This window comes from Carassius carassius, chromosome 22 (genome assembly GCF_963082965.1).
Source record: "Carassius carassius chromosome 22, fCarCar2.1, whole genome shotgun sequence".
In the NCBI taxonomy this organism is placed as follows: Eukaryota; Metazoa; Chordata; class Actinopteri; order Cypriniformes; family Cyprinidae; genus Carassius; species Carassius carassius.
In genome coordinates, this window is record NC_081776.1 from 8,931,405 (window position 1) to 8,955,971 (window position 24,567).

The following is a 24,567-nucleotide window of genomic DNA, read 5'->3' on the forward strand; positions in this document are numbered from 1 at the left end:
ACATATAATGCTGTCAACATTTTTGTGGTTTGTGTGGACTGAGACACATTTTGTGACATATTTCCATGATGATTCTTCTTTATAAGCCTTTTAGAACATAAAAGCAGAATGTGGATGCCTTTTTTTCATTAAAGTGTGTGGTGACCACAAGATTTCCAGTGAATGACTACATCAAGCACCATAAAAGCAGTCAGTATGTATTTTGTGTTATATTCCAATTTTTTTTTTTTTTTTTTGTGAACTATCTCTTTAATCTTTGTCTGTGATGCAGATTTGAAGTCTGGCTTTATGACTACAGCTAAATGTATTTCCTGGAAATTCTGTTCTTTCTCCACACAAGGATTAGATGGCATGTCAAGTGTTACATCATAACACATTTGAACCAGGTAATGGCAGTGATATCAGCACATACTGTAAAAGCTCTTGTTCATCCACATACAGCTTGTGGACAGATGACCACGGTTTATCTGAGCACCCAACAGATGGAACAGAGAGAGTAGTGTGCCAACCCATCCTTTCCTCCTGTATTCACTAAAATAAACCGTGGAAAGAGATTTTATAGAACATGGTGTAGAAACGTATAGAAATGTCATTCATTCATTCATTTAAATAATGCATGCAGTATATTATAAACAAAAACTGAACTGGTAATATTTTGGAACTTCTTATATTCCTTTCCTCTCGTATTCTCTAAAATAAAATGTGAAAAGAGATTTCACATAACAATGCATAAAAATAGAATAGTAAATTTATTTATTTATAAATCAATTAAAATTGTATTTATTTACTTAATGTAACGTTTAAAAATAAATTATAATACGTTCTAAACAAAAACAACGGGTATTACTTTGCTAACATATTTGTAAAAATAATATTTTTATAATAAATATATTATTAAAAAGAAAGTATGGTATGTTATGAACAACAACAACAAAACTATTATTATTATTTACATTTTTAAATTAGTTTAAAAAATACTTAAAAATATAATATAAAAGATCCGGTTATTAATTCTTTCCTTCTGTATTCTAAAATACAACAGTAAATATTTGTAAAAAAGAAAACAGTCATGCATGTCATTGAATAACATAGTTATGCACAGGGACATGTATTTGTTTTGTTTTTTTACAATTTATTGTATTTATTTATACATTTTATGAACAAAAATAGAATTGTTACTATTTTGGCAACACTGTTAAAGTGTAAAAAACTATAGCGGCAATAATCGACATTCAAACCATGCTGGAACACTAGAAATACTTTTCTCACTTGCTGTGACCTCTGCCATTTTTCTAGAGTCATCATGTCTTGTCATTGAGATACATCTCACCCTCACTGTGTTTCTGCAGAATACAAATAAGCCTGGTTTACAGCGTTGTGGACTCTCTTAGAGAAGATCTTTTATGAAACACACGGCCCAACCCCTCTGTCTCTCATTGCTGATGGGAAGAGAGTATAGATTTTGCACAAGAGGACATCACTGAGGCAGATTATATAGTCTGATCAACAGATTGGGGGACAGTTGAGAGCCCTTCACAACCAACCAGTGTTGAATGAAACATAACGTCCCCCTGTTACAGTCACACAAAGCTGCAGAAATGAAGTCATTATGACTTGCAGACTTCAGAAACCATTGAGTCATTTCTGGACATTCCCGGCTACTTTTTGTACATTTTAAACAGTAATTTCCGCCTTTGTGTGTTCCTATTCTTCTGAACTCGATAACAGTGCAAATGATTGGTATTTATCTGAATGAGAAACTTAAAAACAGGCCCTCTGATTACTCTAGACTATTTCCCATGAGCCCTTTAATATATAAAACATAATTTTCATTGAAGCAGCTAAAGGTCTGATAGACTGAGAGATTTTTTGTTACTGCATTTATAAATATATAATGTGGTAATGTGTCAACAGTCAATATATATTATAATTTTGAACTCTTACAAGTATCACAAGTATGAGTTTACATTATGAAAACCGGATCTAAATCTGAGATCTTTACAAATTTTCCCAAGTTTCCACATTGTGATTTTAGAGTGTGTTATTTATCTCTAAAGTGAATAGTTCTGCTCAAAGTGATTCGGGTCACATTGTATTTTCAGCTTTACTGAACTATAAACAGCATAAAGCAACAATACAGTTCATGAGTTGCCAGACAGGAGCGTGCTGACTATCAGCAACTTCCCAAAGCTCAGGAGAGAAAGAATGCTCTCTCATTTTGCTGACACTGCAAGAACGAGTGACCCTTTAGCTGTAGATAACCTCACACCAGCAGCTTGTTAAATGAAGTTAGCTCATTTATTTAGATAGTAACGCTAGGCTAACTCCCGGCAGTGACCTTCTGAAACAATGCAGTGCTGTGATTTAGCATTATCTTGCTTCCGAAAACGTCAGTTGTTGGTTTTTGAGCAAAACAACAGGGTAATGGCAGACAAACTGCAGATGGAGCAGTTTGACAAATACAGTTAAAGATTTGTGTGCTTAGTCTGTGCATCCAGCGACTTTCAGAAGACAAATTTGTGTTTGCTATCATACAAAGTGTTAACATCTATAATGAAATGCACGCTGTGAAGCCAGCTCAGTTCGTTCAGACAGATTGAATTGAAACAATTTTCTTGACTCATTGATTCAACTTCAATTGTGCTCTTGCAAATGAGACAAAGCAATTCATAAACCATTTGAGTAAACAGCGATTTGATTGGCCCAGAGGTACTTTATGAATCAAAATGCAAAACAAAACAGCTTATTGTCTAGAGAACGGATAAAAGCTTGTAAACAAACTTTAACCCTTTAAAAACTCCAAACGCGTTAAGCATAAAGCTGCTGTATCATCTGTTTTTCCACAGTTTTATCTAATTCCCTCTTCAAGGGCTTCAGATTTTGGTGTGAAAAGAGACATTTAATCAAGTCCCCTCTCATTTGGCCTGAAGGCATCCTCTGCTAAAGTAAAGAGCGGTTCGTTCTTTTCAGTCTTCAATGACAGCGGAGAGCTGTTGAGAGGGCTTCTCTCAGTAGTGTCCTCTCCTTGAATTTACATTAAAAAGATGGATGGGTTTGGCTGCGTTGTGTTTCCTATAATAGACATGTGTGTGTGTAATAAGTGTGTTGCCATGGACACGGCGTGATCGTTAAATTAGCAGCCCGATTCGCTCTCTTGACTCAGGTCTTCTTCAGAGTGAAGGAGCTGTTGAGAAGAACTTGTACTGTCAGAGGAAATAGGTTTCCCATGTACTCTTCCTGAGAGTACATTCTTTGGATTGCTGTGAACTACAGAAGAGAGAGTTTACAAATTTTGTTTTGTTTTGTTTTGTTTTACAACCGGCTAAAACACTACACGGCTTTTTAAAACACTTCATACCCTTGTTGATTTTTGTAAATATTTACAGAGGAAAAACTGGGCATCATACACTAAATGACTGAAGATCACAGACTACCTGACTTTCAAGTCGATTTGAATACAACAAACTCATGCAGAAACATTAGCCTTATGTATAACAAATTAAAACATTGTACTCTAAAATCATCTCAAAATATCATTGTCCAAAGCCAAAAAAATCAAAGCCTGTGACCATTATACACTACGCGATTTTATATGAAATCTGTCAACTCAAACCTGCAGACTGGTTCTGACTTTCAGTTTTACAGTATTTTGTGGATTAGTGTATAAAATCTGCAATATGTCTGTAACGTCTATTAAGTTCAAAGTTTATTTTGTTTCTCATTATCATGGTAATATCCAGCCCTATTCAGAACAAACACTCGACCCGAGATGGATATTCTGTTGATGGTTCTCACACTTCTGTGGTATAGTATTACACATGAAATTGGTGAAAGTTGATTAATGGGATACATGTAATAATAGTATTCTGACATGGAGCTAGAAGTTTCAGCAGAAAAAGCTGAACATTCTTGGCTTTTGTATGGTAATGGACACAAAGTTTGTTTAAAAGGTAGTTTATCTAGAAATAAACTCAAATAGTTTGGCTTCTGATCTCTCTCCTCGTGAAAGAGAATAAGCACTTGTCAACACAAACAACAAGTGAGCCAAGCTTACAAAAGGCAGCAGTAGGATGTGCTCAAAACAAACCCACATGAATGTCGTTCTTTGGCTGTACGGTATGGTCTCTGTTCACTTATTACAGTAGAAGGCCATTCTAATGTAAATGATGTCATTCTCAGTTTATGCAGGGATTATGCTGAGATGAATACTAAAATAGACGGGTTTTGGATAAGCCTGTGGCAACATTTCTCTTGCTGAAAATGAATCTGCATAACGACTTAAGGATTATAATTCAAGCTATGTGAATGAAGTCTCTAAATATAAAATAGTTGCATATATATTTAGAAATATATGGAAAATTGTTAATAAAAGGGTTGACTCTGATGTATTAGAACATTTGACACATATTCCTTATAGTGTGTTTATCTTTTTTGCCCATCAAGGGTGGCCTTCATCCAATAAAGAGGCCATTAGCCAAGTTGGTCCAGAAAAGGGGCCTCAGCAGCCTGATTCATTTTCAATTGAGATCTGTCTTTTAGGCAGATGCCTGTGCCTTTTGTCCTTCATCCAGCCAATCGGAGAGTAAATAGTGGTCTGTGTTGGATTACCTACAGCATGCTGACCGGCATCTTTCCTCCATCTCTGTTGATTCTCTCAAGATATGAATGACTCAGCAGTAACCAAATCACAGTGTTCTTCTGTTCTGTGAGTTACCCAAAGCATCCCTCTGAGATATTGTAAAGTCTAATTATGCCAAAGGGCCAGGGCTACAAGCCAGCATTTAAAGCAGATAAACTTTTATGATTTATATACAAATAAATACATATTTTTATTTATAATTATTCATATAAATAATTTTTTATTAAAAATAGTTATACGTAGAAATTTTTTTTTATTAAAAAATATATAATATATTATATTTTGGAGCAAACCTACATTTTCAAATCTCTTCCCCCACCTTCCTGTCCTCACATACTTTCCTAATCAACAAAAGTGTCTATAATGAAATGAAAATGTATTTAAAAATTAAGAGATGTAATTGAATTATTCATTATTATAAGAATGTTAATAGCATGAATTCGGGGACAACATCTGTTGGTTAATTAATTCAGTCATAAATCATGCATTATTGCAGGAGAAAATGTGTTGAACATGTAATTATTAGAAATCTATGTTTGTGCAATTCAAAAAATTCATAATTCAGACATGACTGCACATCTTTACCATATGACAACACATACATGAATCTAGGCTTTGTCTTTGTTACATCTCATACTCTCATTTTAAAAGGCCCAGATGCCAATGTCTACTACATTCTTTCACATATTCTTATGTTCGAGAATAGCTAAAGTTCAAGCTGATAGCATGGCAACAGGAAATGTGATTGACAGTTTCCATTTAAGACAGTGTCACTGTCACTCTCTCTACTGCAAATGACCCGGTTCAGGTCTTTCCAAAGGGCGCTTGAACACATACTGTCACCATAGCAGCCATCAGACATGCTGTGCGCATCGTCTGGAATACTGAAATGTGGTAAATCTACTTGTCTTTGGGTACCGAGGGAGTCTTGCCTTTTCTTCAGCCAGAAAATGTGTTAATAGACCCTTGAATTTCTTTATTCACTTCTGTCATTACTTTTGACTGTAGTCAGGGGACATTGGTTCCATTTTTAAATACTTTCCTATCGACACTTCATTATTATGTTATTTTGTGTGTGTGTGTGTGTGTGTGTGTGTGTGTGTTGTTTTTGTTTTGTCCCGGGTCATGACCCCATTACACTTGATAGTTAATATTTTTATTTTGCTATCCATCAATTTGGTCTAATGCGAGCTTGAATTTTTTAAAACCACAATCTGCTTCAAATCTGTGTCTCAAGCAACTTCCTTCTACTGTAGATTTATCGCTGCCTAAAGTGTATCTAGGAAACTGGATACTGTTGGTATATGTGATATCCAGAAGAACCAGTCTCGATCTTGAATGTCTGAATCCTTCACCTTGAGATAAATCTTTGCCTCTACAGACTCATGCTCCCCCCAACCCTCCCCACTCACTCTCTCTCTTGCTGTATGATGCCGTCAAGGTTTCTGAGCTCATGAATTATGCAAAGCAGAGCCCATTTCCCTGACACAGCCTGCTACACAGCAGAATCACTCAGATAGTACTCTTTCTCTCTACCTACCGACAGGAACAACTGATGCTAGCTCACTTCTGTGAGACATTATACTCCTCCTTCCTCACTGAAAACTTTATTCGGCCTGATTATTATTACATTACTTGGGTTTATATTGTAAAAACATTGCAGCCACTCATCCATCATAATCACAATGTGTTTTAAAGTGATTGTGATTCCTGTTTAGTCACATTTATGTCACATGCCAAGGTTGGGAAACACATCTATCATGTTATAGCTTATAAGAAGAGTCACAATCAGTTGAAGTAATGCAAAAGTAAAACAATATTACAATGTTACATCGTCCAACCCTATTTTATTTTATGAGCATTGTATTTAAGTAATGTGACATACAGCCAAGTATGGTGATCCATACTTATAACTCGTGCTCTGCATTTAACCCATCCAAAGTGCGCACACACACACACACACACTGTGAACAGCCATTTGTGCTGCAGCGCCCAGGTAACAGTTGGAGGTTCACTGCCTTTCTCAAGGGCACCTCAGTCGTGGTACTGCCGGCCTGAGTCTCGAACCCACAACCTTAGGGTTAGGAGTCACACTCTCTAAACCATTAGGCCATGACTTTCCCACATTTTTTCTAAACCACATAATGTTTAAACTCCTCTAAAAAAAAAAGGTGTGCTTCATACATTTGAATTCAGTGGATGCATGTGGCTGAACATTAAAACAAAAGGCTTTCTGGAACAAGAAAGGAATGTGTGTGTGTGTGTGTGTGTGTGTGGGGGGGGGGGGGGTTCTTAACCCACCTCTGAAGAACCGCACTGCAGGCTGTGTAATTTTGTGTTTCAGCCATGTGTATTGAGATCCATATGTCAGATTTTGAGGGTGCTGCCATCACAGCGTTCCTGTCTCTTCCAGCTGAGCGCCCTCACATGTCTCTGTGTATGTCAGGACGATCTGAGCTCATGTGAACTGTCCGTCTACAGCACAGATTCTCTAATAAAGATCTTGCCCTCTGTTTGTTAGTAGCATAAAAGATCATTGTTTTTCTATCTTTTCTCTTTCAGTCTTGCTGGCTAATATTGGATGCCCCTGTTTATTTGAATGGTCACACTGAGTGCAAATCACAAGGCCCAGTTTCTTTGACCAGAAAGGGAAGGATTTTCATGTAACACACCCCGCCATGGACAGGAAGAGGAGTTGCACGCTCTGTGGAGGAGCTGTGATGCTGCTGCTGCTGCTGGGTCACATGACCAATGCATTAGAAGTGCCTCTAGATCGTGAGTATTGTGCAGTGAAATGAAATTCAATCTGATTTAATACATTTTAATAATTACCACTAATGTCGAATAATTCGACAGAATAATATAGGTTTTCTACCTTGCCTATTTTAAAATGAGTTGTAATTATGTCTTTGATCTCCTTAGACATTTTAAGTCAAGATTCTCAGATAAGATTCATTCAAACACACTTAAAAAGCACTCAGGTAGTTTCTCAGCTTCTGAGAACACTCTAGAGAAGTGTTTCACTTTTACCATTACAGTGTGTTACAGTAAGTCAGCATTACTACTGTGTATGCAGAATATATATGGACTTTTAGAGAACATTGGTCACCCTTTCTCTTTCTCCTTCCATTTCTCTATTTTAAAAGAAATGAAAAGCTCTTAAGAACACTGGAAGGCAGGTTTATTCATGTTTAAACACAGAGAATGAATCTCCTTTTCAGGATAAAGTGGAACCAAAATTCTATCTTATTGTACAGTCCAGAACATTCATTATTTTAAAATCTTATATTTAAAATCTATAATGCATAAAGCACCTTTTTCAGGGTGGTAAAGCTAATGAATCATTGACAAACAATCAGTATCATCAAAACCGCATTAGAAGAATGAAATGGCATGAGAGTTGCATGATGGGTAATGAATGCCCAACACACCTCCGGAAGTTTCACTGAGGGAACGTGATTTTGTTTGATCTTCTCTTCTCTCTTCTTTTCTTACACTAATTTGAACTCTTTTACTCTCTGCTCATGTATTTCCTGATTCATTTGGACAAAAAAAAGCTAAAGTTCTGGAGGGATGTAAGTCTGGGCACTTTTGCTGTGAAATTTTGTTGTGAATTAGGTCCTTTTACTCATGTCTTTTGCTTTCTTCTGTTTGAAGTGTTTATGAGTTTGATATGAATATTAAACTCTTTATCATATTTATCATATCATATTTAACCCTTTATCAAACATTAAATCCTCAAACTATATAGCTATATGTAAATTATAGCTATGATCTGCCATGAAAACAAGAACTTCCATGACAGTTTGTGTGCATGCTGCATGCTCTTTGGTTGTTTGTCTCTATGGGTTTGGTTACACTGATAAACTAAAGATGGGCACTTTTATATTTTTAGACAATTTCTTGCAGAATCAGTTTCTGCAAAGGTGGTGCATCTGTGCTGGTTTGTGCCAAGGTGTGTGTGTATGTGTGTGAGAAATAGAGATGCTTGTCTTCACACTGGTTTCTGTGCTTCAGTGCCTCAGCCTCCCACAATAACTCATCAGTCCCCCAAGGATTACATCATTGACCCTCGGGAGAACATCATTATCCACTGCGAGGCGAAAGGAAAGCCTCATCCCAGGTGGGTGTCACTTTGAATCACCAATGGTTACCACTACTGCAGATTCCGCTGCTGTGGACGGATGCTTGACGCTTAACACCTACCAAACTCTTCCTGAAAATTTGCTAACAGACATGTACTTACCCTCTGTCTATCCACGATGTACAGTAGGTGAGTTTGTTTCTTCATTGAAACAGATCTGGAGAAGTTTAACATTACATCACTTGCTCACCAATGGATACTTTGCAGTGAATGGGTGCCGTCAGAATGAGAGTTCAAACAGCTAACAAAATCATCACAATAATCCAAAGATTGTCATCTTTGGGTCATTAAAGCATCATAAAATTAGAATAAAGTGACTTGCGCACAGTAATGCAAGTCATACAATAGCATTATGTGAAGAACAGACTGAAATGCAATTTATTTAAGATATGACAGCATTCATTTTGGACTCTTTCTCACACAACGTTATTGTGAGGCGTCAGATTACTAGAAATATAGCACACAGGTCATATTGATCACTTTTGTGATGCTTTATTTGTAGTTTGTCAGTGTAAAACACAAATTTTTGTATGAAAAAAGAGCAGCTTGAACATTCTACCAAATAACTCATTTTATATTTCATGTGAAAAAAACCTCAAAGATCTGACTTGTAAGGGTGGGGTAGATTTTCAAAAAGTTAAGGAATTAACCTGATTGACAAGTGATGATCGATTAATGTTATAAATGAAAAAAAAAATCAATTGTAATGTCACTCTGCGTTGTCATGATTCATTTTCTATTTTCACTCCTATATATCTAGCTTTTCATGGACACGTAATGGCACTCATTTCGATGTGGAAAAGGATTCCAAAGTTATCATGAAGCCCAACTCAGGCACTCTGGTCATTGACATTAGTGGAGAGAAGGCAGAGGCGTACGAGGGTGTTTACCAGTGCATCGCCCGCAACGAGCACGGCTCTGCCTTGTCCAATAACATTGTCATCCGTCAGTCAAGTAAGATAGACACATCTAAACAGAATACATTGCCGCAGGAATGTTTTGTTCATATTTTTGCAGTTGCCTCCTGTCAGTATTTTTTTCAGTTGCTCAATTCTGTTTCATAGGGTCCCCCTTGTGGTCAAAAGAGAAAGTTGAACCAATCACAGTGCAGAGGGGTATGTCTCTTGTACTGCAGTGCAGACCCCCAGCTGGCCTCCCTCCTCCAATCGTCTTCTGGATGGATAACAGTAAGATATATCACACAAATTCACATAGATCAGTGACAGTAACACTCACAACACACGTCAGTCTTGCTTGCACATTCTAGTGTAAGCAGCCACTGAATGTCTCATTTGGTTATGTTTTCATATACTTTACATGGCAACCCAAGTATGTAAAATTGCTGCTTTGCTTTGCAGGTTTAGCTCATTGTTGTTTTATGGTCCTTCTTTTATTAGCAAATAGTGTTCACAATGAACTTATTCAAACACATGCGCTGTTTTGTGTCAGATTTCCAGAGACTTCCCCAAAACAGCCGTGTGTCCCAGGCTTTAAACGGAGACCTGTATTTCTCCAACGTGCTCATGGATGACAACAGAAACGACTACATCTGCTACGCCCGCTTCCCACACACTCAGACTATCCAGCAGAAACAGCCGATCACTGTCAATGTGCTCGACAGTAAGTGTTTTTTAGCCTGCTGTTACAAATAGAGTCACCAATTTTTGTTCCATACAACGGCCTGTGTAAATCAGTTCTTTTTTTAAAAAGACTGCCTTTTTATGTTAAATTAAGCTTGCACAATATATACAGAATCACATTTGTTTTTTCTGTTATTATTAGGGCTGTCAAACTATGATAAGTTTAATTGATTAATTGTACAATATCCTTCCAATTAATTAATTGAATTAATTGAATATGCAATAATTGCATAAATCTATATTTGCCCCAATAAACAAGGCATTACAAAGCAGTGACTAGAGGAAAAAGTGGCATTTAAAAAAAAAAATAATAATAAAAATTTCCAATGGTAGAAAAATTCCTTAATGCAGAATTCACCTAAATTTCATGTATTTTTGTATTTATAAAAATACAATAATTTGTCAATTTGTAAAAATAATTGTGTTACATTTTCCCTTTTATTTTCGAATGCCTCTTCAGTTTTTCCTGCACTGTCCAGACCCATATATGTCAAAGCATTGCATGTTCATTATTTTCTGTTGTATTCCAGTTGAAGCTATGAATGACACTGTGTTGGCAGCTTTTTTGAATGGCTCAGATTTTTGGGGTGGTGAGTGCTAGCAGAACTTCTCCAAGTGAACCCAGCCTTCATCCCTCCCATCACTTGTGTTTCTGCCTAACCAGGAATAGCTCTGTACCTAATATATCACCTATAACCAGAAATATAACCCACTTCTGTAGAAACCCAGCCCTGACTCCAAACAACTTGATCTTTATGAAGGTCTTGCGCTGTATTGCACTTGGTATTAACATTCATTTCATTACATCTTTTTAATGAAAACTGATTTTGTCAGATTTAACAAAAGGACTGAAGCCAACACTAAAGGAGTTGACTATCACTGGCATTGTGAAAGGCAACAAAATTTCCAAGATTACTGTATATGAATGGTAATCAGTCCTTTTTATTTGTTTTTAATTGTCTAATTAACATGTCAGCAGTGTCTACACATCTACTGGTCACTAAACTTTCCCTGTTTTAGACTGAATGCATGTATTAGTGTTGCATTGTACATTCTGTATGCAACACTATATAAGGTAATGTAAAATATCACTAAAACATTGCTATTATATTTTTTATTTGGATCCTTCCATTATCTTTTAAAGGCCATCTAAAAGAAGCAATGGAAGGATACAATTATTGTCATTCAGTATGAGGTTCACTTGATAAAAGACATCAGGGCAATTTTAGCAAGACTTTTCTAAGCTTCAAAATAAATACATTTTCCAACATTGCCGTTTTCCTTTTATAGTGTCAAATTTGACCAGTAATATGCTGTTTGCACACTTCTTGATTATGTGTGGTTTTACCACCAGAACAGGATCTTTTCCCTTCTCATAAGTCCTGGGCAATAGCTGGCAGGTTACAAGATTTGTCTGTCTGATCGTTGCCTATCTATGTTCTAGACAGTCCTTCTGGGGAGAGAGCGCCCACTTTCATGCAGCCACCAGGAATGCACAGTACCAGCATGGTCCTGAAAGGAGACACACTGCAGCTGGAATGCATCGCTGATGGCCTGTAAGTAGGAGAAAGTGGAAAAATGGCTCTCTCGAGTCAAAAATCTGTAACCATGTCCATTTTTATTCTGATTGGGGTCAGACTGCATCAAAGGACTTGCATAAACAGTTCAAATATGTTTGACCTATTGTGTTTTTCAGTCCAACGCCAGATATCTCCTGGAGCAAGGTGAACGGGGAACTGCCAAGCGGCCGTTTTTCATTTCACAGTTTCCAGAAAACTCTGAAGATAACAGAGGTGACAGACGCGGACGGGGGAGATTACCGCTGTTTAGCCAGGAATCGCCTGGGGAGCAACCATCACATCATCACTGTAGTGGTCAGAGGTCTGTCACAGGACATCTTTTCCAAATTCTTGTTTAGTCACATCATTCACTAACCCCCGGGATGCCATCCTGAACCAGATTTGAGTTGATCTGAAAGACACTTTGTGTTTCCTGTTATTCAGAAAATAACCACTAGTTTGTCCGATATCTTAAAATACATGATGGAATATTCTAATCTGTTACGCTAACATTCTTATTTCAAATTTTGTCAGTTTGATTTTTAAACTCTTTCTTTCCATTTCCACAGCGGCTCCCTTTTGGATCAGTGCCCCTCAGAACCTCATCCTGGCGCCGAAAGAATCTGGGATGCTCACCTGCCGGGCAGATGGCAACCCTAAACCCACGGTCACATGGTCTGTCAATGGAATTCCCATTGAAAGTATGTAAAGCCAACTTTACCAAAATAATGTAGCTTCTCCAGTATCTAGTTACTATTTTCAACAAATATTTTTATATTGATACACAGGATGTTCTGATTTATTGCATAGTAGCTGTAGATAAACTGATTCTAGAAGATAATTCACTGAACCTATGTTTGTTTATATAGCATAATATTTCTTTAAAATTTGCTTTTCACTTGTAGAAACTAAGTGTTTTTATTTATCTTTCTAGTTTTGTTGTTGTTGTATTATTGCTGTTTAAGTTTTATGCTTTCCCTAATTCATTTCATTGTTTTTGTGCCAGTGGGAAATATTGTTCTTATGAAATTATAAATGATATCATCTGATATGTTAAAAATGAATAATGTAGTTTGCACATTTTTTTTTTTTGGTAGCTTGTAGCATAGCTAATAACTCGTTCTGAAGAATGACTTGATTATAGTTAAATTATGAGTATGATTATGATGTTATTCCTTGACAGACTCACATAAGGACCCCAGTCGGAAAATTGAAAATGGCAATATCATCCTCAGTGCTGTTCAGACCGGCTCAAGCGCTGTTTACCAGTGCAACGCCTCCAATGAGTACGGTTATCTGCTGGGCAATGCCTTTGTCAGTGTCCTGGGTATGTTACTATGTATTAATTTCTATTCTATTCTATTGTATTATATTCTGTTTTTCAGTTGTTCTGTATGGCAAATTAAATATATTGCATTTCAGCTGAACCTCCAAGGGTGCTGACCCCTCCAAATCATGTGTACTCAGTCATCACTAACAGTAGAGCTTTGTTAGACTGTGCTTCGTTCGGCTCACCACTTCCAAAAATCACATGGTGAGATTATTATTATTTTTTTAAGTTGTTTATTTCTTTTTAAGTTTGCCTCTAAAGTATTTACTGTGAGTTTAAGTTGCATGGTGGTTATGCTTCTGTGATCTGCAGGTTTAAAAACGGTCAGAGCGTGGTGGATGGAGACTTGTACATCATTCATAAGAACAATACCATAGAGATCAATGTGGCTCGGCCATTACACAGTGGCAAATACACCTGTATTGCCTCAAACAGTCTTGGCAACAAAGAAAATCATGTTTACCTGGAAGTGAAAGGTGAGTGAAAGCTAAATTGAGTTTGTGAAGCCTAAATCGGTGTATTTGTGATTTGATGAATGAATGAACAATAGTAGTAGTAGTATGATGGGAAATATAAGAGAAAAGAGCAAGATTTATGTTGTTTACTTTCTGCAGAGCCTACACGGATCCTCAGACAGCCTGAGTATAAAGTGGTCCAGAGAAATAGTGTGGCTGAGTTTGAGTGTAAGGTCAAACACGACCCCACTCTCATTCCCTCCATGATATGGCTCAAAGACAATATGGAGCTTCCCGATGACTCTCGGTATGACCTGCAATCAGTGCTGCAATTGTTGTTCAAATATAAGCACCATCTGAAACGGGTTAGCACCTGAGGCTCTGCGCAAGATACGAGTGAGGGAGATTAATATTTAATGTTTTATTTAGCTTATTTTAGAAATAATTAAGTCATTTGCACCTGCTGTATATGGCAAGAAGACGGAACAGTTTGGTATTTTTTTATTTATAGGCATTTTCCGTTTTAGAAAAGAAATACACTACTGTAAGTGTAAAATTAATAATTTTATTCAACAAGGGAGCATTCAGTTGATCAAAAGTGACAGTAAAGACTTTTACGTTGCTACAAAATATTTATATTTCAAATAAATGCTTTTCCTTTAAATGCTTTATCAAAGAAACCTGAAAACAAATGTACCGGTTTCCATAAAAAAATATTATATATAAAAATGTAACATTACAACTAGTTTTCAATGTTCATAATAATAATAAAAATAATAATAATAATAATAAATTCAGCATATTAGAATGATTTCTGAAGGATCACTGAAGACTGGAATAATGGCTTTGCCATCACAGGAATAAATTGCATTTTAAAATGTTTAGAATAGAAATTTTTTATTTTAAATGAAATAATATTGTTTTAAACAGCATTATTGTTTTACAGTATTTTCAAATAAATGCAGCCTTGAAATATTGAAAAAACATACCAACCTCACACTTTTAACTGTAAAGTATATATTCATCAAGAGAAAACATTTTGGAAAATTAAAACAGTAAGAATAATAAAAAAGTCATTTACAAAAAAGCACTTTTGATCTAAAATATGACTTCTGAAGTTTGAGAAAAGTAAAAATAATGTCTCAAGTTTATTTGCTCTGAAAGGTGGCCTGTAGCTACTTGTTTTTGACTAGCAGATGTGTTTTTGTTTGTGTAGATTTGAGGTGGGCTCTGATAGTCTGACTATACGTGACGTGAGAGAGGATGATGAAGGCAACTACACCTGCATCAGAAACACCACCCTTGACCAAGATTCAGCCAGCGCCATGCTCACAGTAGTCGGTACGCTCAGTTTATCCATCACTCTCACCTGTTTCAGTTTTTTTCAGAAACTGTACAATATACAATATGACATCCTAGTTTTTTTGTCAATACAGATCATATGGGTAATGTTGTAGAGTTGAAATTGTACTTTTTTTTTTTATAACTAACTTCTGACTTCCTCAATCCTGCTTTCCTTGTCAGAGGCCACACCAACACCACCTATAATTATGGGTAAAATGCACTTCTTTCAGTTCCCAAACAGGTCCCAAAACCATTTGATGCATTTGTATTTTTTGCTTTTTTGTTGTTTATCCCTTATCACCTTCCTAATATGTGCTTATGGATGTGCGTTGTGGATGTTTCCCATTAATACATAAACTGTTAAAGGCCATTTAGGTTTTTAATTTTCGCAATTGGGGCAGCTCGCTAAAATTTTCCTGACCTCATTTGGAAGTAAAGACCTGTGTGGTTTCATCTTTACCAACAGGCTCTCATGCCAATTTGACATTTTGATGAGTTAGTAGTGAATTCGTACAATCTCAGGTTTACGTTTTCATACGATCTGCTCACACCACACTGAGGTTGGTTTTTTGACCTTCATGCTTATTTTTTGCTGCAAATTTTGTGTTTTTGTACAACTCAGATAATACTAATTTAATCTCATGAAACATTTTCTCATGAAATCGGTTTGGCTGTACCTTTCAGACACTTTAAAATCATGCCTTTAACAGAATGTTACACGTCTGTGACATTTTTGTATTTTTTTTATTTGATGGTCTTTTTTTTTGCCTTGTGTTGCATGTTTTTAATGTCTGTTGTAATTCAGCTGGATCATGTTTTGTGTCTTATAATATCCGTTTTTTCCAGAGCAACCGGATCCACCCACAGACCTGGAGCTGACAGACCAACGAGAGCACAGTGTTCGGCTTACATGGACCCCTGGTTATGAAAACAATAGTCCTATTCAACGTGAGTTAAAACATATTAAAGACTCATTGTTTGTTACCTTGTGGTAGATTAATTGGCCATCCACATAATAGGGCAACAGAAACATTTAGTTCTGCTCTTCTGATCCATTTATACGTGGTTACCTCAGTGTTCCTGATCCAGTATGAAGATTCGCTCCACAAGCCTGGAGTATGGGTCAATATGACCGAAGTCTCAGGAACCAGAACCACAGTGAACTTGGAGCTTTCCCCGTATGTGTATTACTCCTTCAGGGTCCTGGCACTCAATGAAGTGGGTCTGAGTCAACCCAGCGCTCCATCCAGACAGTACAGAACCAGCCCTGCACGTGAGTTACCTTAGCAAGAAAGCAGAATGCTTAAAAATCTTTGAACGTCCTTGTATTTTTATGAATCAAAGTCTGATTGTGATTCTCACAGAGCCTGACGTGAATCCATCAGACGTTGAAGTCATTGGAACATCACCTGACAGTCTGACAATAACTTGGAGGGTAAAACACTTTGATTTTGTTTAGTAGAGTACACTCCTAAAAATAAAAGGTTCCAGGGGGGGGGGGGTTTATAGCATTGCAATTGAAGAACAATTTTTGGGGTCCCTTGAGAACTTTTCAGTGATCAGTTCTTAATCAGATCTGTTTTTTAAGGTGAAGAAGATTTTTATTTCACTATAAAAACCATTTGTGCTTTGGAAAGGTTCCATGGATGTTAAATGTTCTTCAAGGAACCATAGATGCCAATAGCAAACCTTTATTTTTAAGAGTATACCTACTAATTCAGCTGAGCTTCTTGTTTTAATGTCTGGTGACAAGGAGCTGACTGGACTGGAGTCGAACGGTCCAGGCCTACAGTACAATGTGAGCTGGAGACAGAAAGATGTGGATCAGCAATGGAATTCACTCTCTCTGGCCAATGTCTCGCAATATGTGGTGACAGGAACGCCCACTTTTACGCCTTATGAAGTCACCGTGCAAGCGGTCAATGACTACGGCCCTGGTCCCACACCAGAGGTAGTGCTGGGATATTCAGGAGAGGACTGTGAGTAAGCTGCAGAAAGCACTCAAACTTATTTATATTATTCTACTTGCAGTGTATTTTTATTGTATTATATATTATTATTCAATTATATAAGTACTCTTTTCTCTCAAATTGTTTGACTGGTTTCTGTGGGAGGGGAAGAAAGTGTTGCAAGCAGTAGGGATAATGGAGTTTGTTTTTACTGCGTTTACTCTTTGCCCTACAATTGAAGCCTTTAATCGTGGGAAGAAAAAGCCTTGGGTTCAGTCTGAAGCGGCATTGGAAACTGCAGCCAAAGATGAGAATCTCAGCTCTGAATCTGTTGTGCCTCATGATCCTAGGATTATCTTAAAATTTAATAAAATGAATCTTTTGATTAAAAAACAGAAATGTTAGGCAGAAATGAATAGGCTTTGAATATTAGAGAAACAGGCTGGTTGAGATATCCAGTTACATAAATTGGACATGGAAGCAGAGTGGTTTTCTAAGAAAGCCAGTTTCACCACTGCATACTAGGCTCATATTGGTCTCGTCACCCCTTAACGACTGCTAGCACACAGTACAGCCACAGAGGATTTTACTTATACACCCTCTAACGAGAGTTTTGACGTCTGTAAGTATGTAAGACTTGTGTCTCCATTTAGAGAGACAGAAGTCGACTTCTACTGTTGTGTTGCATTTGAACACATCGCTGGTACTCCAGTGTAGCCATACAGGAAAAGCTCAGGAAGTTTGCTCAGTGCTTCCTATAGAAAGCTCTCTTCACTATGAAATTGTTAAATCTGCAGTTTTGGAAGTGTACGAACTTGTCCCTGAGGCCTAGTATAGACAGAAATTAAGCAGTCATTCAAAAACAGTCAACCAAACTTTTGTGAGATAGAAGAGGGTCCTTTTTGAAAAGTGGTGTCTGTCTAGCAAGGTTACTTCCCTGGAAGACTTGCAGGAATTAATCTTGCTAGAGGACTTCAAAAAGTGTGTTCCTGCAAAGATTGCCGTGCACTTAAATGAACAAAAAGCGATGTCGGTGGCTAATGCTGCAGTTTTGGCAGATGAGTTTGTGCTGACACACAGTCACTGAAAATGTACATCCAAGATGCTGGACAGATTTAAGGAAATAAAGAATTTAGTTACATTACAAATAATAATAATTTATGTATGTCATCTTAGTACCAACTATGGCCCCAGAGAACGTAAAAGTTTCTGTTCAGAATGGGACGATGGCTGTAGTGAGCTGGGACGCTGTTCCTCTTTCAACAGTACAGGGACGACTGAATGGATATAAGGTACTTACTTAACACTGAAAAACATTTACATCTCTAATATTATTCACCAATTACGGAGATCTACCTAAAGATGTTGACATTTGAGCTGCAAAAAGTCTAAGATGTCGGCCATCTTGTAGGTGAGTTACTGGAAGTTGAGAAGCCTACACAAGCAAGACCCTGAGCCCAAGAAACCACAGGAGTTCATCTTTCAAGAAAATGAGACGGAGAGTCTTCTGCTTGGCCTTCATCCCTACAGCCAGTACAACCTTAACATTAGAGCCTTCAACGGGAAAGGAGATGGACCCAGCAGCCCCAATCAGATATTTGAAACACCAGAGGGAGGTATAGTGTGTACTTGCTTACTATATGTGCTCACTTGTTAAAGTATGAAATATTTTTAAAGGAGAGCAAACTATATACATTTGTTTTTAGTTCCTGGGCCTCCTGCAGATTTAAAAGTTGAAAATCTGAACCTGGACTCACTGGTTGTGAAGTGGGCGCCACCTGTAGAATATAACGGTCACTTGACAGGATACTTGTTCAAATACCAGCCTAGTAAGTCTAAATTGAGGCATGTTTTATGGAATTTTGTTGCTGATTTATAAAATGATGGTGATTGCTTACACTTTTCATCCTCTCTATGTGAACTCTCTCTTCTTCTTGTAGTCAATACAACAGATGAACTTGGGCCGCTCAAAGAGCTGCTTCTAGCAGCAAACGAGACCAGCATCACTCTGGACAACCTCAAGCACAGCACACGCTACAAGTTCTATTTGAACGCCAAGACTGTCAAGGGCTATGGCCCCACTGTCACAGAAGAGGGTGTCACAATCATGGACGAAGGTGAGGACCAGCTTTCTGACTGATTTTACCATGAACGGTTTTCAGGATTGTATGCAAGGATCCAGGTGCAGTATTTTATTCTCAAAGGTGGCTTCGCAGGTGGCTTCGCATAAATTGCAAGCAGTACAAAACTTGTTCAAAGGTTTGTATTTCAGCCAAGAAATCATGTCCTCAGTTTCCTCAATCTGAGTGATATTATTTCCGTTCCATGTTTTACATCTACAACATACAGTAATACTTTTAATGCTTTAAGGGTTGCATACTGCATTAATATTTGTAACGCAAACATAACATGCAGTTTGTCTGTTTATTTATATTAGAAATTTTATTACTTTTATTCATACTTTTAAATTTCATTTTGTGAGGCGATATTAGTCACTTTTTTAAAAGCGCTATTCACCATGTCATGTTCTTAATCAGTATTTTTGTCTTATTTGAAGCGTAGAACTTAAATACTTATACATTTAGAAACAATCTATTTTGGTTGTTAGGTGGCTGCTATTTATATCCCCTCTACCTTTGTCTCTCTTTCTTTCTCTCTCTCTCTCTCTTCAATGAAGCATTAATTCGTCATCCCGCAGTAGAGGCGGGAAAAGGTAACACCAGTATCAGGCTGATGAGAATGCATGCTGGTTGAGCATCAGCTATGTGACTAGAAAGTCACTGTAGCAGTGAAAAGAGATAGATAGATCTGCATGAACCTCCTCAGGCCAAAAAGCTTTACACCTGACTCAGCCTTCTCCATATGTCATGGAGAGTCATGTTACCAACAAATGCAAATTCCATCCCACTGCTTTCAGTAGGGCTTAGCTAGAACATCTGCTGTTTAAAGGAATAGTTCACCTAAAAATAAATGCTGTTGCTGGTTTTAATCTTAATGCACCTTAAACAGTATAGTGTACAGGTCGGCTCCAAAAATGACAAAAAAAGGTACCATTACAGTCATTCACATGGCTTGTGCACTATATTTCAAATCTTTTGAAGCCATTTGCTACTTTTATATAAAGATCAGAATTATAGTCATTATTCACTTATAATTTTTCCACATAGTAAACTCGAGAACTGGAACAGTGAATGAATTGCTCTTCTAAATTGGTTCTTTTTAGTGATGACTAAGTTTGCAAATTGGACTAAGCTGAATTGATTCATTCAGATGATTCATGAATTGAACTGAATCATCTCATTGATTCAGTCTCAGAGTTAACAACTCACTGCATGGCGCAATTATCAGGGAATAATGATTCTTTTGGTCACAGTAAAGCTACTGTATAATTTGATACTTGAGACTATTGACGAATTTTGAACTACCATGTGAACTTCATTGTACAAAAGCTCTAACTTTAATGCCATGCAACTTTTTGAATTTTTCACTCATTGTCTTTACACTCAGTGAACTCCAGTGAATTCAAGAACTGCTACAAGTGAATCATTGAGTCAGTGAGTTGAATTGGTTCTTTTCAATGATGTTCTAGTACACAAATTGTACTAAATTATTTGTGCATGAATTTAACTGAATGGGGTCATTTACTCAATTGCAGTTGACAACTCACTGCAGAGGAAGATTATCAGTGAACAATGACTTAATTTTTGGTTTGTTTAACACAGCATTGCAATCGTATCACTTCAGAAGACTTGTTGCACATGAGTCATATGGCCTTCCTTTATTGTCCTTTTTTGTCAGTTTTGGAGGTTAACAACTGTGATCATTGTGTAAGACCCGTGTTAACATTTTCATAATTTAAATCATTTTCAAATCCAAGTCATATGGGTTTGGAGTGACACTAGGGCGAGTAAATGCCAGAAGTTTAATTTTGGGGTGAACTAACCCTTTAACTAGAGTAGCCAAGGAGATTACAAGTTTTTCAGCGTGGACGTATGACAAGACAAACCCAGATCTCTCTGCCTCGATCCCAGCGTCCTCTCAGAAACACAGAGTAACTAGCTCTCATTGCATCGATGAACTGCATGTTCCTGCATGCTGTTAACTTTGATCTGCATTTCTTTCTTTCGCTGCCTTGTTTTCTCTCTATTTAATGTTTTGTGTTTCATGTTGTGTGTTTCACTATTCTCTGTATTCTTCCAGGCTCAGCCCCCCCTACACCACCACCAACCCCCCCTGTCACTCAATTTTTGCAGCCCCCGTTTCACAAGGGTACAAATACTCCTGTCCCGGCACCTTTTCTCTCTTTCCTTCATTGTTATGCTTGTGTGATACTGTATTGAACAGGAATCTGTAGATGTTATACCTTTTAAAATGTCACAAGGTGTCACAATCATTATTTGAGTTTCAGACGATTTAAACTAAAAAAGTGAGTGATGACAGTTATACACCACAGTTCAAAAGTTTGGGGTCAGTCATTTATTTTAAAGAGATTTTATTCAGCAAGAATGCAGCAAATGCGACAGTAAAGACATTTAAAGACAAAAGTAAAAACAAAAAGGCTGTTCTTTTGAACTTTCTATTCATCAAAGAAATCTGAAAAATAAATGCAGCCTCTGTGAACGTGACTTTTTTTTTTCAATCTTGCTGAGCCAAATCTTTTCAATGGCGATTTAACTAATTTAAAATATATATCTCCTAGTGACCCTAAAAAGAGACAATCTGTGAATTTCATTGGGTTAGATATAACATATAGAATTAAGATGCATTTGCAAACTAATTATGCTAGAGATTTTATTGAAAGTAACTTTTTTTATTGAAAGTAAGTACACTAGTGGTGTATGTGTCTATATATTAAATACTGGGGCCACTAGACATCCAAATATACAGGATGAACTTCATAATCTCAAAATTTTCACATCACTTGTATTTTTCCTTGTTTGATCAGCGCCACCTGCGGGTCGGATGTTTGGGAGTGTTAACTCCTCAGTGGAGGAGAACCATGCTGTGATAAGCTGGGAATACTCGGGGCCGGATAGGAATGTTTATGTGGAATATGTTGTTGATAACAGTAAGATTGTGCTCCTTACAATTTCACTAATGCTGTGCGTTTATTTAATATCATAAAGTTTAATATCATTAAGTTCATAGACTGATTGAAAAAATAAAAAATAAAGAGAAACAGAAAAAAATACTGTTTTGATAAAAGCATTATATATATATATATATATATACACACATTTTATTTGATTTTAAATAAATTTTGACTTAATAATTATTTAATAAAATATACTTTTTAAATATTTCCTGCGCAATTTTTTTTTTGTCATAATCTTTCCCTTGCCGTCGGCCCTTGTCTCCAGGTAAAGATCCCTGGAAAACAGAGTATGTAAATGGCACTCGGACATATCAGATTAGAGGACTAAAGCCGGGGATGTCCTATAGGGTTCGTGTGGTAGCCAAAGACCACTCAGACGCAACGGTCCACAGTACAGAGGAGCTGTTGATTACAGTTCCAGGTGAGGAGAGCATGTCTGCAGACCGTCAGCATCAACCTCACCTGTCACTCACCCGTGAAGCCCCGCCCAGCCTCAGTTCCACACATTACCTGTAGTTTTGGTTTGGAATCTTAACAAATTACGCATGAGTCCAGATGGGTTTATGGAAATTTATGCCAGAATTACATTTGTCCATTTCTTTCATACGTTCTTCTTTGACATCCTACAGCGGTCTTCATACATCGTCAGATAATTTTAAAATGCACTTTAAATCCATGTTTCAAACTTGAGTTTTTTGTTACCTTGATGTTCAACTCATGTTCATTTCTACTTCACTGTTGATGCCAGTATTTTGTGTTTTTGGTGGTGTTCATATATATATATATATATATATATATATATATATATATATATATATATATATATATATGCATAATACATTTAAAATGAAAAAATTTTAGGATTAGTTCATTTTGTCCCCTTTTTTGCAGCTATGACTAGCAAGCAGGTTGACATAGCCACACAGGGCTGGTTTATCGGGCTGATGTGTGCCATTGCTTTACTGATCCTGGTGCTCCTCATCGTTTGCTTCATAAAGAGGAACAAAGGAGGCAAATATCCAGGTAAGTGACTGTACAAAGTTGATGTGAGATGTTTGAAACCGGTGGTTAAGTACATCTGTGTGGTGCTAATGCTGAAACTGAAATCTTTTAAACAGTGCAACAGACTACAAAAGATATCTGGAACATAAAATAAGAAATATTTAAGATTCTGCACACACGTGAACTCCTTTGTACTCCTTTGAACTTTAATGCCATACAACTTTTTGATTTTCCAATCTTATAGTAAAAGAAAAAGAAGATGCCCATCAAGACCCAGAAATCCAGCCCATGAAAGAGGATGATGGGACATTTGGGGAGTACAGGTGAGGAAAAGTACATGTAGGACTTAATCTACAGCTATTTATATCACTTTGGTCAGAGATCATGAAAAATAAACTTTTAAATTGCACCAGTGGTACTTAAAAGTGATGTTGTCATTTCACAACTCATTGAAGACAAACTTGCTTCTCCTCTTGCTCAGGGATTCAGACCGTAATTTTTTCATTCCTCTGAGATGAATGTAAACATCTTTGGCCTCACCACAAAACAGCTTGAGGAAAGCAGGAGCAAACCTTTTTATGCATTATAACAATTCTTAACCAAAGCTGTGTATTATATGACTGTACAAATATTTTACACATTTTTCATTCATTTTTTACATTTTCATTAATTTACCACATTTAGAGTGTCAAATCAATTGCCTTCCTAATTTACGTTGTTATTTCTGTAAATTATTTTGTTTTGTGTCATCATTAATATTTATTGTCATCATTTTTTTATTTAATATTTTTTCATTTATTGTTTTATATCTGTGTTTATTTTTTGTTATATGTTTGGTCATATTGTCATTATTGTTGCTGATACAATGGAGCAGATATGATTGGAACTGGATGATTGGTCTCAACTCAACAATAGCTAATTCAAGACATAAATTAAATTATTTGAGAAATTAAATATTATGAAATATTAATTAAATTATATATATTGTACCCTGTAATATTTAAAATGATTAAATTCAATTTCAGCTTCTAAAGGGTGCCAAATCAGAACCATGGTTGACATCAGCCTTGTTTGTTTTTTGTCTTGTATTAACATTCCACATGTCCTGTTCATAAAGTCCTTTATTTGTTGTGTATGATGTCACTGTGTATTCATTTGTCTTTATTGTAAAGTGATAACCTCATTGTCAAACATGTCAGTCTGTCTTATTTGTTCCTCCTGTGTGTTTTAATTTTGGGGGGAGTTTAGGACTTCAGAAAGGTAAGAGGGGCTTTGCAAGTCTTGCATGCATAAAATCTCCCATTTATTCATCTCCTAGTTACAGAAGAAAACAGATGTCTGTAAATCACACAGATAAGCAAAACCCAACTTTTACTTAAATGTAAAATCCGGGAAAAAAAAGAATTTTTC

The 24,567-nt window shown here is 36.7% G+C and overlaps 1 protein-coding gene across 14 annotated transcripts in view; it reads left to right on the top strand.

Annotated features, from left to right (window-relative positions):
- Window positions 1–24,567, top strand: part of LOC132098874 (neuronal cell adhesion molecule-like) — a 48,800-nt gene that overhangs the window by 21,015 nt on the left and 3,218 nt on the right. For 2 of the 14 annotated variants that reach the window (XM_059505126.1, XM_059505129.1), the window contains exons 3-32: window positions 7,202–7,414; window positions 8,197–8,214; window positions 8,657–8,762; window positions 9,544–9,737; window positions 9,848–9,970; window positions 10,233–10,403; window positions 10,954–11,013; window positions 11,868–11,979; window positions 12,120–12,304; window positions 12,552–12,683; window positions 13,166–13,309; window positions 13,405–13,516; window positions 13,625–13,788; window positions 13,927–14,074; window positions 14,984–15,108; window positions 15,292–15,321; window positions 15,958–16,059; window positions 16,187–16,384; window positions 16,476–16,546; window positions 16,865–17,090; window positions 18,237–18,352; window positions 18,472–18,676; window positions 18,767–18,889; window positions 19,001–19,177; window positions 19,738–19,773; window positions 21,261–21,329; window positions 22,006–22,128; window positions 22,421–22,576; window positions 23,047–23,178; window positions 23,402–23,480. In XM_059505126.1, coding sequence (XP_059361109.1) covers window positions 7,318–7,414; window positions 8,197–8,214; window positions 8,657–8,762; window positions 9,544–9,737; window positions 9,848–9,970; window positions 10,233–10,403; window positions 10,954–11,013; window positions 11,868–11,979; window positions 12,120–12,304; window positions 12,552–12,683; window positions 13,166–13,309; window positions 13,405–13,516; window positions 13,625–13,788; window positions 13,927–14,074; window positions 14,984–15,108; window positions 15,292–15,321; window positions 15,958–16,059; window positions 16,187–16,384; window positions 16,476–16,546; window positions 16,865–17,090; window positions 18,237–18,352; window positions 18,472–18,676; window positions 18,767–18,889; window positions 19,001–19,177; window positions 19,738–19,773; window positions 21,261–21,329; window positions 22,006–22,128; window positions 22,421–22,576; window positions 23,047–23,178; window positions 23,402–23,480 — 3,734 coding nt within the window. In that variant the 5' untranslated portion in view covers window positions 7,202–7,317. Of the gene's footprint in view, window positions 1–7,201; window positions 7,415–8,196; window positions 8,215–8,656; window positions 8,763–9,543; window positions 9,738–9,847; window positions 9,971–10,232; window positions 10,404–10,953; window positions 11,014–11,867; window positions 11,980–12,119; window positions 12,305–12,551; window positions 12,684–13,165; window positions 13,310–13,404; window positions 13,517–13,624; window positions 13,789–13,926; window positions 14,075–14,983; window positions 15,109–15,291; window positions 15,322–15,957; window positions 16,060–16,186; window positions 16,385–16,475; window positions 16,547–16,864; window positions 17,091–18,236; window positions 18,353–18,471; window positions 18,677–18,766; window positions 18,890–19,000; window positions 19,178–19,737; window positions 19,774–21,260; window positions 21,330–22,005; window positions 22,129–22,420; window positions 22,577–23,046; window positions 23,179–23,401; window positions 23,481–23,638; window positions 24,483–24,567 lie in introns of those variants that run through there. The other 12 variants (XM_059505138.1, XM_059505133.1, XM_059505131.1 and 9 more) reach the window with 12 other exon arrangements.